Below are 17,592 nucleotides of genomic sequence, written 5' to 3'. Positions count from 1 at the left end.
TTTAATGTTGGATGGCTTTTTCATTTTCTGACCGTTGTGCATTTGTGTCAGGTATGTTGTGGGAGTAGCAACCCTAATTATGTCACACTTTTTTATAGTAATATTTTATTGCGATGGGTTACTGAACACATTTTTCATCTCTTATCTTTTTGGAGATAAACATTTTATTTTAAGTGTCAGATCAAAACCAGCCTTTAAAAGCGGATTGTGAAATCAGCTGGAAATGGAAATGTTAAGACAAGAAAAGTTATAGCAATGCAACTTATAAAGAGCAAACATGCTGGTATCTTGTTAACAGTAGAATCTATCTTTTCTGTGTAAAAGCATTGCCTGGACAATCAAATAAAAGTTTGCTTTTGCATCATTTTAAGATATCAGTGAAAAATGGAAACTTGAAAGATGCCTGATTTTAAACATTAATTTAATCTAAAATGTCTCTTTATACAGTCAGTTCATAAGTGTCCAGCTACAGAATCACAGCCTTCTAAATTATACAGCTCTGAATTTACTCTGGAAGATCCTTAATGAAATGTTTTTTCTCATGTTTTTCCATTTTTTATTTTGAGGGAATGGGGAAAGATAATAAATATATACACTATGTTCTTATAAACACCACAATATATGCAACCCCCTCAGTTTGTGGTAACACTCTTAGTATATTGAATGGTCATGGTTTTAAATTTATTAATCACACCTAAGGTCCCAATCCTGGAAAGTGATCTGCAGATGGCTAAATCCTCAATTTAGCTCTGCAAAAGTACAAGAGTCCATCTGCAGAGCACAGATCAATTTGCAGGACAGCAGCTTAAGAGTGTAACAGAAAACTGACATATAAAGAACAAAACCTAATAGCCCTTTGTGGACACTTAATTAGGCAAATCAGAAAGGCAAATATAAAAACAACGTAGGTCTTTCATTTACAGACTACCTATGCAGCAACAAATAAAAACAAACATTAAGTAGTTGTCCCTTTTCAATAAGTGCAATTAAAAAAAATCTATTCAAATGTTATACACACACTTCCACTTACAACAATCAAAGTAAACAACTAAAAGTGTAAATGAGATTCTAATACAGTATATTCTGGTACTTGCACAGAACCAAAACTATTTTATTTTAAAATAAGAGGTTTCTTTTGTATTAATCAATCTTTGAAAGCTCAGTAAAAACAGCCAACAACTATTTATGCAAATGTAAGAAAAATCTTACAAGTAATATTTGCATAGCACTGTACATCCATGTACTAGTTCGGGACACAGTTTTTAAGAAACGATGGTAAGTGAGATTATTTTACCTCTTACTTTTAACAGATTTCAATGCATCTTTTCTGAACTGCATACAATTTTGTACAAGAAATAACTGTAAAAATGTACAAAAATATATATACACATGCACAGTAAATTTGTACCCTGTATTCAGTTTTATTTGGTTGATTTGGCTAATAATATCTGGTAGTTAACAAAACACAACAATCACAAGTTTGTAACAATCGTTTAGGTTAATGATGTTTAGTTTTCTCAAAGAGAAAATCATTCATTAAAGCTACAGGACTTGCTGGTGATCTTTATGGTTCAGGAACATGCCAGTTTATGGTACCTTTCTGGCTTTCAGGCAAGTAGCATTTGATTGTCACAACTCACAGTTTTGAGACAGCAGAAGCAATGAATATATTGGGTACATTTTGCATGTGTAACAAATTATAGCTCTGAAACACAACCTAGTGATTTTAAAACATTTCATTCACAATATTAGACACCCAAATTAACCATTAGTTAAAAAAGAGAATTGAAAATTAAAAATATCCTTCCTTAACATAAGTATTGTATCTTGACAAAAAAAAAACAAAAACAAAAAAAACCAGATGAAATAAGAGTTTTATAAAAGAATCAAAAGACGTAGAGAACTCCTCCTAATGGGACACTACTATCTGGATTTTCTTACTTTTTTAAAATTCCTATTTCTGACTGAGCCCTCTTTAAACGGTATGCCCTGATTTTTGAAAATATTTCCCTTTAAAATGTTAAAAGGCTTTTCCACTGCCTTGCTGATGTTTATCAAGATTTTGTCAAGCCAGGGGGAACTGACTACATACAGTTCAACTACACTATTTTTTTTTAACTATCTTTGATGAGATTATTCATTGAACTGAAGTATTCCTTGTAACTAGTGTAGATAGAAAATGTTCAAATGTGTGTAATTTTCAAGTTGTGTTCTTTAAATTTTAAAGCACAGAGGTTAATGACAAGAGAATTGTGACATGTTTAGTTTATAGATGCTAATCCAGTATCCTGCCAAAGTCCCTTAAAATACAGAATATTTTCATTACATTTTTTACCAGCTGGCAAAAATGGCATGTGATCTGTCACATTCAGACATTGCGAAAAATTTCCCAAAATATGGTAGCAATTCTGTGAAGATTCTGGCGCAAAAGATTGAGGGGCTCAGGTGGATATTTTCCTGCCACTTCTTTCCTCTACATCTGGGTAAAACGTAGTCTTACAAGAAAGCTCCTGACTACACTAGGAGGGTAGATTCGTTGGGATAAGTTCCAGTCCAAGACTTAAGGTATATCTAGACTGCATGGCTATTTCGGGATACCAGAGGTATCCAAAAATAGCTACCCTGCATCTACACAAGCTGCTCGGTATTTCATATTTTTCAAAATAACGGGCACGTTATTTCACCATCCTGGTAAACCTCATTGCACGAGGGATAAGGGATTTGTTGAAATAGCGAGTTATTTTGAAATAAGATATGCAATTTGCGCTACATAAATTGCATATCTTACTTTGAGTTTAGGGTGCTGTGTAGACGCACCCTTAATGTATCCAGAGAAGGGCTGGGCAAATACCGTCCCGCAGGCTGGATACCATCCACAAGGGCTAGCTCCTGGTGAGTTGCCACCACTATATTTACCCATGCCTCTGCAGGTATGGAGGACTGAAGCTCCTGTTGACCACAGATCACTGTTCTCAGCCAATGGAAGCTGTGGGAAACAGTGTCCCAGTCTGCACTGCTTCTTGCAGCTCCCATTGACCAGGAATTGTGATCCACGGCCCATGGGAGCTGCAATTGCCAGCACCCGTGAAGGCATAGGTAAAGATAACAGCTAACCCTGGTGAACCACTGCCATTTTATTGCCCACCCAATCCAGAATAATTCCATTGATTGCAATTGAATTATTGTACTTTTGTATTGACATAATAGTGATCAGAATCTTGCTTTGTGTTCAGGCTTAACTGTGTGGTTTCCAAGCTTTCTGGCAATTATTTAGTTTCCCAGATCAAGAAGTCAGTTGTATAAGCCAGTGCCCTTCATTCGTTCAAGTAGGTTTACTCTAACCTGCAGTGTGGCCTTTATTAGCTTCAGAACCTAGCTTTACACAATACTTGAGTTTGGAGCAGCTCAGCCCCATCAAGAGATGAATGGGACGTGAGCAGCTGTGACACAATGTACTTAAACACAGTTTTATCAATACAGATCAAGAGGGAGTGCCTATTTTAACCATCACAAATCAGAACTGGTAAACACAACAGCTGTTTTGGGACCAGTAGCTTTAACCCTTAGCAGCGTTAATGTGTGCACATCCCAGGGAGTCTATAGATCCCCAAACGATATGCACTCTTTCCAAGGGAAGTCCATGAACTTCTACACTCAAGTTGGACTACTATACATGAATACTACTTAACTGGACTTACCTGTTTATTTTGGCCATGGATATATTTGATGGCTGCCTTTGGCTAAGTGACACCAAAGTAGGTGGATATTCTATTATGCCTCTTGCAACACTGAAACACTCAGGTTGGTATGAAAATCCACATTCCCTTAATCAAAGGTGAATACACGCAGGACAAACATAATTTTTTAGTATTCCCAAGCAGAAAGTGCATCTCCATCAACTAAAAACAATCACATTAACTACCTCTTGGTTAACTATGCATGCCCAGTGTTAATGACCTCTTTGTGCTAACACCCTCTTGTTAATCTGATCCATTTCAGAGGGCTCAGGTACCAGATAATGATGCACTTACGCGACCAGTCTTCTACCATAAGAGACATGATTTCTGTAGAAAGTCTTTACTCTCTACTGGTGAAGGTATGTTGTCAACAGACTTAGACTTGATAATATGCCAGTTCATATTATTGGACATGCCAAAACAATACTGACTGACAGGAAGACAAAATCCATGGACACTTGTAGTACTTAGAAGATATGCTGTACTGCAAAAGTTTTGGAAAGCCCCTGAGCTCCACCAGCGGCGTCAGAAGAGAACAGTCTGCAGACACTACATTGCAAGTGGATGGTGGTAGAAGACAGAGGTGAATACAACCAAGCTCCAGGGAAAAGGTGTGCGCTTTTTCCATGAATACTAGGCAACTAGGAAAAGGGCATAATCCTCATTATTGGTCAGCAATTAAACAGAAAGAGCCCTTCGAAGTGGTGCCAGGTAGAACAAAGGACACTGCCTATGTTCTTTGTGCCCAAGAGAAACACTTCGCTCAGGGGGACAAAAAGTCAATAGCAAGAGCACATTCTGACAGCAAGAGACCTCTCTGAGCCAAAGCCTGTAAATGCCAATGAGCGTACCAAAGAAAGTCCTCTTTCAGCAACAAATTTTCATGCTTTAATGACTGATGGGATGCACAGGGCCAGCAACTGGCAAAAGCTCTCTCATCATATTCTTCGCAAGGCTGCTGAATTGGGTTGCGTGATGCTATTACGGTATTGCACATGGGAATTCAAGGGGGGGATGACTTCTTCCTCCTTGCCGGTGCTAATGTGCTGCTCTGGCCCAGAATCTAAAATTGGTGCATGTTCACTCTAGGAAGCCATTTGTCTTCTGAGTCAGGGTTAAGCTCCCCAGCCATTGGCCTGTGAAAATGACACTGAGACTGCATTTCCACAACTGGAGAACCTAAATTTGAATTCTAAAGATCAAACACTTGAAGCCCTGAAAGATGAGTGATGTAAAAGTAGAAATGCTTCCAGACTCTTAAGACTTATTAAAAGATTGGAGATCATGGGTGAAAATCAAAGACAAAAAAAAATTGATATATTTTTGTTTATTATTGCTCTCAGAGGGCTTGGTAGTCAATTATACAAGCTATTTTCTATTAAACCAGAAGAAAATAGTGTAAAATATAAAATCTATGCTCTCAGTCCAAGCCACTTGCTCATCTTCATTAGAGACATTTACTGTAGCTATTTCCAATCGTGTTAATTTATACATACTCTGTATATATATATATTTATATATATAATTATATATTAAAAAACTATCTGAAGAGACAAAAGTTCAAAATGAAAATATTTTGCACTATTTGTGCAGTGTACTGTGCACTGTTGTACAATTCAGTTTTCCAAATTGTTACCAATATGTTTGCTTAGAATAGTAAAAATTAAGCAAATGATAATATATTTACTACACTTTCAAAAAACAAAGCACGACCAATATGTTATGATAAGAAAATAAAATACATTAAACATGTGCTTATTCTCCCCTTGATGTACATGCACTAATCCCATTAACCCTAATTAGGAGTTGCATGCACTAAGAGGAGACAAGACCTCTTTAAAAAGAAAGGATTTTTAATCTTTTCCCGTGCCTAGTGCCCAACCCCTCCCCCCACTAAGAAAGGGGACATGTTTGTTAAATTCTGGTAGTGTCTACCAGTACCAAGGCCCCTGCTCGCAGGTAACTGCAAAGTACAACCAGTGGTCTTCCTGCTTTGCTCTCGTTACCAAAGCAAGTGCAATTTAAGTATGTTGAACATCATCTTCAGAAAGCAAGTATACAGCATCTGTTAAGTCTTCCTAACAAGCAAGCATTGCAGCAATTACTCCTTCGCCTTCCCTCTCCCCAAAAGCAAACCCACCTGTTTTGGTCCTCTGGTTAGAAAACATCAAAGAAAACCAGGGACTTTGCTTTAGCAGCATTCAGAATTTTAACTATTTAAAAAAAAAAAAAAAAAAAGCACAAAAATGCCTGGTAAGAAAACACATAATCATGGCTATATTCTGCCACTCAGAAACCAGTGTTCAGCTTTCACCGAAGTTAAGAAAAGTTGTGCACCCATTTTTCTCTCTGAGGAAGAATGGCAATACTAACACAGGAGCTGAGAGTGCAATGCTTAACTGGGGATGGCTCTAACAAAAGACGTAGATGCCATAAGACAATCTGAAAATTCTCGTATTAAAAATCATCCCAAGTGAACAGCCAGGTACATGAGAAAGTATTGATAAACAATCCCAAATGCAGCATTTCAGTAAGCTAGGAAATTACTCTGAAGTTTGAAGTAAAAAGAAAATCCTTATGGTCAAATGACTGTGGGGGAATAGGTTAGAGTGAGAATGAAAAGGTGAAATTACACGTTTACCATTTGCTACCACATCAAAGAAAAATCATGTTTTAATGAGAACTGACTTTCACAAAATTGAAATAAAAATTCAAAAAGTTTGGGTTAAGACAGGAAGATGAAAGTTAACACAACATCATTTGAAACTTAAGATCAAATTCAGCCCTCATTTATACTTACTCTACTTCCTCCTCTGGAGTATAACTGAGTGCAGAATTTGGCCTTTAAATGTCAAGATAAGTGATTTCCACATATTTATGAATACCAACCTCAACACACATTCTACAGCCCTCTGCACAACCTTACAATATACATCTGGAAAGAAAAGGGTGTAGCCAAGGTTCTGATCTCCAGTGTTCAACAATAAGCCCAAAAGCCAAGTTATCAAAATTGTAGATATTAAACCCCCCGGAAGAAACCTCAACACCCATCTAATGTTTACACCTCGAACAACATGGCTCATCTAGTGATAAATCTCACATGAGTGTCCTACAATAGCCAGCTAAGAAAAGCAGCACAGACTATAGTCAGAATGTAGGGGATGGGATCCTGGCCCTTATGAAGTCAATGGCAAAACTCCTACTGGCTTCAGTGGGACCAGGATTTTGACCCCTAAACACTACCGCAGTGATACTCAGACTGAGCGCAAGCCACAAGTGGCTCTTACTGTGTCTTCTGCAGTGTGATTTAATCATTAACCAATCAGGATGTTTTTACTATGTTATTAATCAATAGTGGTTGGCAAAAATACTTGATCAATCATTTTGCTGTGAAAATAATGCATACACACAATATTTCCCATCATACTATTTAAATATGAATGTGCAGTATTATAGTGAATGAAACAATGAATTTACACTACTGTGGCACTTCTTGGGTAAGGTAAGCTAATTTGATTCCTGAATCACTGAAATCTGAGTATCACTGCATGAAAGACACTAATAGTAACTTTTCTTTCGTACATTGCTGCAGACAAAAAAGAATGATCCTTTCCCAGGACTTCGGTGCTGGTTTATGCTGATTTTCACAGTAGACTGCTGTTGGGGACAACCAGGGGGACTTTGGTAATGACAAACATGAACAGAAGGAAGAAACTTCAGTACAATTGAGTAAATAGCCTTCTTTACACTGGACCAAATCTCAGAGCTTACCATTCACTTAAAAAAGCAAAGCAAACCAAAACAGATCCAAAACATGTTAAATATGAAACAAGGCCCACATTGCTCAAACCACCGAAGTGGTGTATAGAAGCTTTAACGGAGCCTTGACCCAACAGATGGGGGAGGAGGGAGAAGTCCTTTAAACTGTATTAATACTAGTGAATCTGATGTACAGTATGTGCTTATCAATACGGTATCACTTCCTTCAAAATTCCATTATCCATTTTCTTGTGGTACAGAAAAGATATGATGTTGCCTGAAAATAAAAAATGTATACAAATATGATATTGTCTGTAGTCATGATAAAATGGCCTTTCCAAATGGCTTTCACCCAAGAAACTGCTGTCGGTGAATTTAAGATGGACTGTGTTTCCTGGAGCATACTCAGCACTGATGCTGGGAAAACAACATATATTAAATTGGCTTTAGCAAGAGGAAACATTCAATGGCTCATACTGCAAAGTGAGTGTCAGATTCTTGAAGGAGAAACCAGTGTGACTGGTTGCCTTGAGGAAGTAGGTAGCTGTGTCCAATATTTCTCGGCCCCACTGCAAAGCAAAAAGTTACCATTTTTTAGCCCCCGAATTCTACCCCAAGTTTGAATACAGTGGTCCTTAGACAAAAAGCTGATGTTTTCTCTTCTCTTGATTCTTCCAATGTCTTCACTCTTGGCTCAAGTATTATTCATTAATATTAGTCATCAGTTAATAAGAAAAAGATAGTTTCTAAGTGGTTCTTTTAATGAAGTTAATTTGATACCATAGTCTGGTTATATGTGCTGTGCTGCAACTGTGAGTTATTCCTTCTTCTTGAATTCTTGGTTGCCATAGCTGGAGCCTTTTTCTATTTCAGTTACTCCTATCAGTCTACGAACTCCAAAGGAAGCTTTAAAATATAATACAGACATTGAAGGTGTATTACAATTGATTTAATGATAAATCTCACACACAGATGATACTAGATGGGCCACGGGGATTGGCTACAGAAGTCACAGTCTGAGCAATCAGTAGCGACTCTGGGCCATACACTGTCTCCAATCTGTGTATGCAGCTTCCACTGACCGAAGCTTTGGATTAAGTACAAGTGCCAAGTCATTAGACCATAGGGCAGTCCAGATTTAAAGAATCAATACAAGTGTAATGAGTGCACATTTGTTAAAAGAAGCTCTACTGATGGCTCTGGAAGCTGACATCTTCAGTTAACCATAAAGCATACTCAATCAGTATGGGCAACATCAGTGAAAATGTCTTCACATTGCCCAGCAAATGTGTTTTGCAACTCATGAATGGGCTGTGTGAATATGAATTAGCATATTATATCTTACTTAAGAAATAAGAGACAAACCTGTTTGAAATTAAGGCTTTTGCAATAATTGTTTTTCTACACAAAAATGGAAATCTACGTATCTTCTCCCAAATTTTCATCCAAAATACCAGCTTTCTCCAAGTATCGGTAATAGCAACCGTGGGCTACGTCTGAACTACACCCCTCTGTTGGATGTAAATTAGATGTATCGAAAGTGCAAATGAAGCCGGGATTTAAATATCCCGTGCTTCATTTGCATAATGGCGGCCGCCGCTTTTTTTCGAAACGGGGCTTTTCGAAAAAAACCCAGCAGTTTAGACGGGGCATTTTCAACAGAAATGCCCTGTTTCGAAAGATCTTGTACTCATTTTTTTGAGGAGTACAGGATCTTTCAAAATGGGGCATTTCTGTCGAAAATGCCCCGTCTAAACTGCTGGGTTTTTTTCGAAAAGCCCCGTTTCGAAAAAAAGCAGCGGCCGCCATTATGCAAATGAAGCACGGGATATTTAAATCCCGGCTTCATTTGCACTTTTGATACATCTAATTTACATCCCTCTGCTGACAAAGGGGTGTAGTTTAGACATAGCCATATATACAGCCCTGCAAATCTGTGGATATCCACTTTATATCTGTAGGTGCCCATGGCTCATTTTTGCAGATGTGGTTGTGGATATACATTTTTTTATCTAGAACCTTGAACATTTGTGGATATCTGCTTCCCATCTGCAGATGTGAACATGGATATCCATGGTTCTTTTATGCAGATGTGGATATAAATTTTGTATCGAGAACCCTGCAAATCTGCAGATATCCGATTTATATCCATGAGTATCTGCATCCACAAATGTGGGTATCGGCAGCTCACTTTTGCGGATACATATGCAGATGCGAATACAAATATTGTACCACAGGGCTCTAACCGTACACAACATTTATCAAAGTTAATGACCACTATTGCATCATACTGTGCTTTGGCAGCATCTCCCTCTTCTCTATAACTTTCATTACCTGCTCCAACAAATCCCAGGAATGCGAGAATAAGAAGGGGTGAGCCACTTGAAAAAATTCCAAAACCAAATGTGAAGAGAGGAGAGAGCAGAACAGTAGCCCAGAATAGAAAGTTTAGTAGAGTCCATGGTCTTCTAGGAGGTTTAAACTGACGGCCGGGAAATATGCCTTCCTGATTATACATCTCTTGTAAAGCATCCTGTGGGAGAGACAAAGAGAAGGAGAAAGGAGGGAAAGAAAGTTCATAACTCAGGAATGTTAGGTTTTGCATGTATACTTCCCAGACTGTATAATTCCATGATGCCATAAAGGCCCACATCTGTGGCGAACAGTATTAGAATCTATGGGAGGAATTTTTATTTTCTGTGGCCTGTTTGGCATTCCCTTATGCTGCAATTACCATCAGTTAATACTATAAACAAACATTTTGAACACTATTTAAAAATAAACAGAGACTAACAAAAACCAAATGTTGTCACTTTCCATCCACCACCTTACTCACCAGCCCTAGCTGTGAATATGTTCAGACTTCTGAGACGATTTAGCCCCAGAGAACGACTCAGAGACTTTCCAGTCCTGTGCAAGTTATTTCTCTATTGCTTCTCTTTTCTATTTTTACTAGAGCCAGGAATCATCTATAGGAGGAACAGCAGCAAAATGCTCCACGTAGAGTCAACAGAGTGAGGCAATGCACAAGCTGACTGGGAGGGACAGCACTTCCTTGCAACATGAAGATACTAGGACTTGAGTCTTCATAGGAAGGCTCAATCCTGTAGCTATAACTGTAGAACTTCAATATGCCGTGAACTAAGTCTGCCTGCGAGTCTATTTGTTCAGAAACTCCAACTAAACGGTAAGAGTGAGGGCCACCACATTTGCTATGCAGCTTCCTCTCCTTGTAACATAAAGCAAGGCCAGGGTTTGCTCGTGCCTGGAGAATCAGAAGCTCTGGGGGGAAAAGGACAGTTTTTCATAACATGCAAAAGGAGAGGCTGCTGTTTGGAGGGACGCAATATGAGAGCATCCACTGGAGCCAGCTGTACCACCAAGGGAGTGGTCAGCAGGGCTGGGGATCCTCCATCCCCAGCACAAGAGGTAAGAAGTCCCCCCTCTCCTGGCCGTTGGCTGCAGCCCTCAGCCCCGTCCTGACAGGCTGCAGCCCATGGGGAGTGCTGCTGCAGGCTGTGGGCAGGCCCCAGAACCTGCTCCTTCCCCCACATCCATGCAGAGAACCTAAGCTTGGAACTTAGTGCCCCCTGATCCTGCCCTGCCAACAGCATGCAGGCCGCGGGGAGGTCCTGGAGGCTTGGATTGGTCTCTGAAGCCTGCAGGTCATTGGAGGCTGCGGCTGGGGCTGAGAGAGCGAGAGAGAGGTGCGTTTAGGTGTAATCCCACAGTGTTTCCCTTCAAACCACAGCCACCATCCTGTGGCCAAGGAGTAATGGATGGGGCTCCTTTCAGAGCCTGCCAATACAGCTCCTTAAATCAATCTAAGGAATAGCTGACAAGTTACACACAAGGCTACCATTTCCTCTGTCCCTCCAGGGGAGCAGTGTGCATTGCTTAGTTCTAGACATGCTGCTCTTTAGACTGTTACTTTATGACAGATCTGAAAGAAAAAAAAAGTCATTTACCTTTTCCTGGTACAGTTTATGAAGCCAGTTTGCAGCTTCCTTTTCATCTACAGGGATATCTTCAAGAGGAAATCTCCTGGTTTATTAAAGAGATTTTAAAAAAAAAGTCATAAAAGAAAATCCAAATAATTTATTTTACTTAAGGCCTTGTCTAATGAAGAACTCTGCAATTCAATATATAGCAAATATTGTCAAAAGATTTGGAACTACCAAACTCATACAATGCAAATAAGAGTCAAAGCAGCTTTAACAGAAACCATGCCTCCAAGTCCCCCTTGGAAATATGCATCCATGAAACAGCAGAATATACAACTACTTCCTACCAGTTTCAGTGTCCCTCAGAAATACAATGTATTTTCTATTCAAGTGTTACTGCACCTGCAATGTAGTTATTAATGGCTGAATTCAAGCAAGCTCTTGTTTATATTTTGATGACTAGAACCAGTGAACAAACAGGAAAATTATTCACAAAAATTTTTCATAGTGAAAAAATTATTTTTTGGGCTTGAAAAATAAAAAATTTGGAAAATTGCAACCAGCTCTACGGATATGGTTTTCTCTTCATATCTCCCTCTCTAGTGCCAAACTACTCATTTCCCTCTCAATCACCAGCTTGTAAATTACTTCCCACTGTAGAGGGAGTTGCTGGCTTTGCAATATATAGAGACTCTTTGCAAGATTCAATTCACAAAAGTCAAAACCTGCAAGGATCACTCAACCCGAATTACGTAGCATCTTTTGGAGGGACAATAATAATCTGATTCTGTGATTGTCTGGGCAAACAGAAAAAAGACATTGGTGGGGGAAGAAATATCAGTGAGATAATCATTGACCAGGTCAGCAGTTCATACACATAGCACAACAATCTGGTAAAACACAAATGGTCCCCCAAAAATGTTTCCCAGTGCTGTGAAAGACAGACAATGCATTCCAGATTCCAGGGCAATGTCTGAGGGGGCACCCACCCCCAGACACTATGGGTGGGGGGTGGGGGGAGAGAAGGGGCCAGCCAGTAGGGCCAGTTTCTCTGGGTGTCCAGATGAGAACAGTGGTAGGGCCTGAGGCCTACAGGAGAGGTCAATCCCCCTGCATGCACCAGCAGTGGCAGAGGAAGTGAACGTGGCCTCAGCTCACTCTGCTCCCCTGACGTGTTGCTTAGAGGGGCGGACTGCCCCAGCACTCACCAGTGGGAAGTGGAGCGATGTGGCCACGGGAGGAGAGCGAGCTGGAGCCATGTTGCTCCACTCCCCCTGCTGCTGCTGGTGAGTTTGGGAGGGTGTGGACCCCTGCTGCCAGCACTGGCTCCACTGGTCCTGTGGGGAGGAGTTTGGGGGAAGAGGTGGAGTGGAACAAGGACAGAACAGGTTACCCTTACCCTTCCCCAGGCTTGGGAGGGAGAGCAGGAGAGGGGGAATGCAGTCACTTGGCTGTCACCAGTCAACCTGGAGTGGGACACATGGCCCTATGCTTAATTTTATGTGGTCTGTGGCAAGTCTCAGTGGTCACCCTGAGGGGATGGAGTTGCAAGCACTGGCTCACCTTGCCATGGGTGGGAAGCCCTGAGCCTTGGCACTTCCCAAGCAGGTGAGTTGAATATTTTATATTTCTCTTTAAATAAAAACCGCTAAACTTAATTGCTTTTTACTTGTGTGTAGCCTGGGATTAATTTTTTCCTGTGGCTGATAGAAAAAAAGGTCCTCCGCCCCAGTTCTAAATGCTTAAATTAGTAACCACACTTTTTGAGAATAGCTTTACAAAGAAGGATTGGCAGCATTAATAAAAAGCCTCATTTGCTGAAAGTTCTCTTTCAAAGTTATCACTGCACTGAAATTGCCACTAGAGGGTACTTGTAGCAAGGCCATTGTGATGATTTAGGAGGATTATTTTAATTCACTATTGTTCATTATGAATGAAGATCTGCAGTGTGTGCAAATAAGCTTGGCCACTCATCTCAATGCAGAACACAGCATCCCCTTATGCTCAAATCCTGAGCTCACAGGGCTTTCTTTCTTTGATCTAAGTCAGGCATGTCCAAAGTCCGGCCCGCGGGCCAATTGCGGCCCGTGTTCCGGTTTAATACGGCCCCCACAGGTAATTTGGCAATATCTATCTTTTATGGCCCCCAACGAATCCATATGTATTGAGATGAATACATTGTAAAATCTCAGTTAATGTCAGTTGGTCTAAATCAGTTATAAATATATTTGGACACAACATGTATACTTGGTATTATGTTCCTGTTCATATTTTTTGAACTTAAAAGTTGACAGACAACCTTTATTACCAATAATATGTAATGTACTTTACAATGTTCCTGACATATATTTCAGCTTCCTGGATTTTTTTTTCATCTGGCCTTCAGATATGAAAGGCAGAGTGATTTAACACCTGTTTGATTTGTCATCCATGTGACGAAATGAAAAGTATGCCGTTTGCAATAAACTTTGCATAAAATAGTTAATTTGCATTTAATTTTAATGGTTCAAAGAATGTCAGGCAAAATGGTCGGCCCTCACGCATGTTCACTTCATCAAATCTGGCCCTCTTTGAAAAAAGTTTGGACACCCCTGATCTAAATCAAGCCTGCAGGCTCATCAATGATATTATATGTTTCAGTTTGTAGTTGGGAGTACAGAAACATACAGCTGTAATAGGGAAATATATACTGCCTTCACCCTACCAGTGAGAGATCACCATATTATACTTGTGTTTAAGGTCTGGGAAAATTATAATCAGTTTTGTATGTCCCTATTGCAAAATTATAGGAAGATCCCATCACCAGAAAAGTTGTTTCTCCAATTGGGATTAACCTCCTATTCCCGCAGGCAAGCTTAAAAACGGCAGGTTCAAACACAGTCAAGAGTCTTGAGAAGGCACTTTCAACCCTACAAATATATATTTGTTTTAAATCAGACAAATAATTTAATAACTGGGCACAATTTGTCAGGTAAACTCACCTACCACTAATACTCCAGACTCTTCTATAAGGTTGGCTGAAAGCCATTGGTTTTTATCTTTCCTTTTGCACCATCAAACCACACCACCTGACGTCTCATTTAGCAAAGCAAAACGTATTTGGTGGATGAAACTGTTGTTTCAGTGCACAAATATCCAACTATTTGGTTGTGCAAGTTTACGCACGTCTACTTTGACATGTTGTGAGCACTTACAATTGTCTAGTGAAATTATGCTCTTCACGTGTGCAATACATAATTATTTCTAGTTTGTAATTGTTTCTCTACTTCGCAAATCACACAATCCTCATTGGGAATATGGACATGGCAAGTAGAAGAGTTCAAATAAAAGCAGTTTGAGTTATCCAACTGAAAAAACAAAACAAAACAAAAAAAACCCAACAACCTGGAAAATGTCCTGAAGGCATTTCTCAATGTATGCCTTTCCCTTCTCCATCCCTGGATAATTCCCCAAATCAGCAAATGGAATGTACCAGGAGAGAGAATCTTGGGGAATATTACATAAGCACCTGAGAACAGGACTGGAACAGAAGTTCCTCCACAACAACAGCTAACGTTTCACCTGCTTCTAGGCTAGCAGCTCTTGCTCTACATTTTACAAAATTGCTGCTGCTATCTCGCAATGTTGAGGATCTATGTGAGGTGTCCATGAAGTTCTCCCCAATAGGATTCAATACATTATACAACCACTCGTGTAAAAAATAACAAACTGGGCCAATAGTGCAGTGGTAGCAATTGCAATGCCCAGAGGAGAAAAAAAAAAAAAAAAAAAAAGAGAATGTCCTCTGGTTGTTCAACAGTAAACTATCATAGTTGGGCAGTATTTCATAAATGTAGGGCATGCTCCCAGGGAGGGGGCACAAAGGACAAGAGGTGGGGAAGGTCTGGACTAGATGACCTCTAGAGGTCCCTTCCAGACCTATGATTCTTTGAAAGGAGGGGATGGAGCTCTCAGTTTAAAGTTTTTTTGTAAAAAAAGGAAGTCTTTTATTCTTTCAAATTGGGAAGAAAACCTTCAAAGCTGAAGGTAACAGACACAGGCAAACCTGTCAAGCTAATAGAAGGCCTGAAACAATAGCTGTGAAGACAGACTGCTGATTTATTTCTACGGGTAATAACTCAAGATGGTAACGAACAAAGTATCTGCAGTGTTGTTGTAGCCATTGGTCCCAGGATATGAGACAAAGTGGATGAGATAATATATTTTATGGGACCAATTTCTGTTCTTGGCAGTGACAAGATTTTGAGCATCAGAGAACTCTTCTTCTGGCCCAGGAGAAGGAAACTGGAGTGCCCAAACTTAATATGAGAAAGAACAGATTGTTAAGCATAAGGGATTTACAAGCTTTGTAGGACAGTTGTTCCCAACCGTCAGTCCGCAGACCGGTGCCGGTCTATGAACCACTGGCTGCTGGGCCACAGTAAGCTACAGCATGGGGGGTGTCATGCTAGGACCCACCGGCAGTGGGAAAGGGTTCTGGGGGCCAGGGCCGGGCAGGGGCTTTAGCGCAGCAAGTGTTGCACTAGGACCCAGCAGTAGGAGCTGGGGAAAGTGATCGATGTCTCAGGCCTGGCAGCAGGAAGCGGACTGCAGCCGCTGCTTGTGGAGACTCTGGGCCCAGGCTCCAGGCTGGATCCCGGAGCCCCAGCGGGGACTGCTGTGGGGCCCCTGGAGCCTGGGCTGCAACTGGGAGGGAGAAGCTACAGCAGGGCCAGTCCCACTGCTCCCCAGGAGCCTCTCCCCAGGGAACCTCCTGGCCAGTCCCAGCTCCTGAGTGGGTAGCACTTGGGGGGCAGGTAAGAGATACTTCCCTCCCCTCCCTGGTGCCCCAGGGCTGCAGGGGGAAGGTTTGACCCTGGGCTGCTCCCAGCAAAGCTGGCTGCAATCCCTGCCTGGGACCCAGGGAAGCTGCCACCAGCTCCCAGCATGTGCAGGGTGGGGGGAGCCAGCCCTGGTGGGGTCAGGATGTTGAAGAGGGGCAGGTGCAGATCAAGGGGAATAGGAATGTGTGAGGTGGGGGCAGGGGTGGGATGCAGGAGGCACTGAAGGGAGGTTGGGGGGGATTCAGGGGAGACTTATGGGGCGGATGGGAGGGGAACTCTGAGGGAAGGGTCACAAGGAGGGAAAGCGGGGAGAAGAGGCTGTGGGGAGACTGTGGGAGCAGGAGCAGCCTGGCCGGGGAAGGCAGAGACACAGAGCAGGGGTTGTACCGAAGGAGACAGGGGAGATACAATGGCAGCTCCCCCACCCCATGGGACAGGAGGGGGGTTAGGGCAGAGGTGACTGGTGGCAGCACTTGAGGGCACCAGCTTCTATGCCCCTGACAAAATTTCAGTTGCTACATAGGGTGCCTCTGTGGATGCTCCTCCTTGCGCCCCTCCCTCTGCAGGCACCAGTCGCCTCTGGGAGGGGCTGCGCCACCCAACAGCCAGAGGGGAATTCTTTCTGTGAAGTGTTTTTTAGTGTTGTAGATAGCTGCAAAGTCTCATCGTTATGACATGTATAGTGTGCATACAGATTCAATGTAAAATAACATGTGACCTCTTAACGTTAATTACCATAATGAATATGCAAATAAAATGTTACCAGTCGGCCAAAAGTTTGTGAATGGGTTTGCTGATCCACTGTATAAAAACGGTTGGGAACTACCCTTGTAGGAGACAACTTAAAAAGAAGCGAGCAATCAACATCTCTGCAGTCATAGAACAATGGAGGATTAGTAGGCAGCAGGATATGTTACACACTGTAATGGGCCATAGAACCACCAGCATGTCTGTTACATCCATGTTTTTAGTGCCTAGCAGATGTCCCAGGCTCACCCTTTGAAGACGATGTGCAGGTTTCCTTTGAGGAAAAGGACCGAGAGATCAGATATGGAGTGAAAAGTGTTCACCTGTGGGTAACGGGGGATTGCCGTCTTTCCATGTTTTGGTGTGAATTCATTCAAGATTAACATTGTGAATCAGTACTAATCAAAATCATGTAAGAAAAAAGAGGAGTGATCATACTATGCAGATCTACACAATCCATTAGGAGAGGCTGCTCATTTTTGGTGACCCGTTAACCCCACATGGCAGAGACAGCATGATTAGTAACATTTTCCTGATTCTGGATTCTCGCAGTGGTCATGCCCACTCTTTAAAAGTTCTACC

At 41.2% G+C, this 17,592-nt stretch overlaps 1 protein-coding gene across 7 annotated transcripts in view; it reads right to left on the bottom strand.

The window, feature by feature from the left end:
• Positions 1-404: 404 nt before the first annotated feature.
• Positions 405-17,592, bottom strand: part of AGPAT3 (1-acylglycerol-3-phosphate O-acyltransferase 3) — a 140,355-nt gene continuing 123,167 nt past the window's right edge. For all 7 annotated transcript variants that reach the window (XM_075912601.1, XM_006137884.4, XM_075912563.1 and 4 more), the window contains 3 exons: positions 11,465-11,540; positions 9,831-10,029; positions 405-8,402 (listed from right to left, as the gene is read on the bottom strand). In XM_075912601.1, coding sequence (XP_075768716.1) covers positions 8,314-8,402; positions 9,831-10,029; positions 11,465-11,540 — 364 coding nt within the window. In that variant the 3' untranslated portion in view covers positions 405-8,313. The remainder of the gene's footprint in view (positions 8,403-9,830; positions 10,030-11,464; positions 11,541-17,592) is intronic.

The sequence above is a fragment of the Pelodiscus sinensis genome, chromosome 1 (genome assembly GCF_049634645.1).
Source record: "Pelodiscus sinensis isolate JC-2024 chromosome 1, ASM4963464v1, whole genome shotgun sequence".
Classification (NCBI taxonomy): domain Eukaryota; kingdom Metazoa; phylum Chordata; order Testudines; family Trionychidae; genus Pelodiscus; species Pelodiscus sinensis.
The sequence above is the reverse complement of the archived record's forward strand: the minus strand, read 5'-3'. Positions and strand labels throughout refer to the sequence as shown.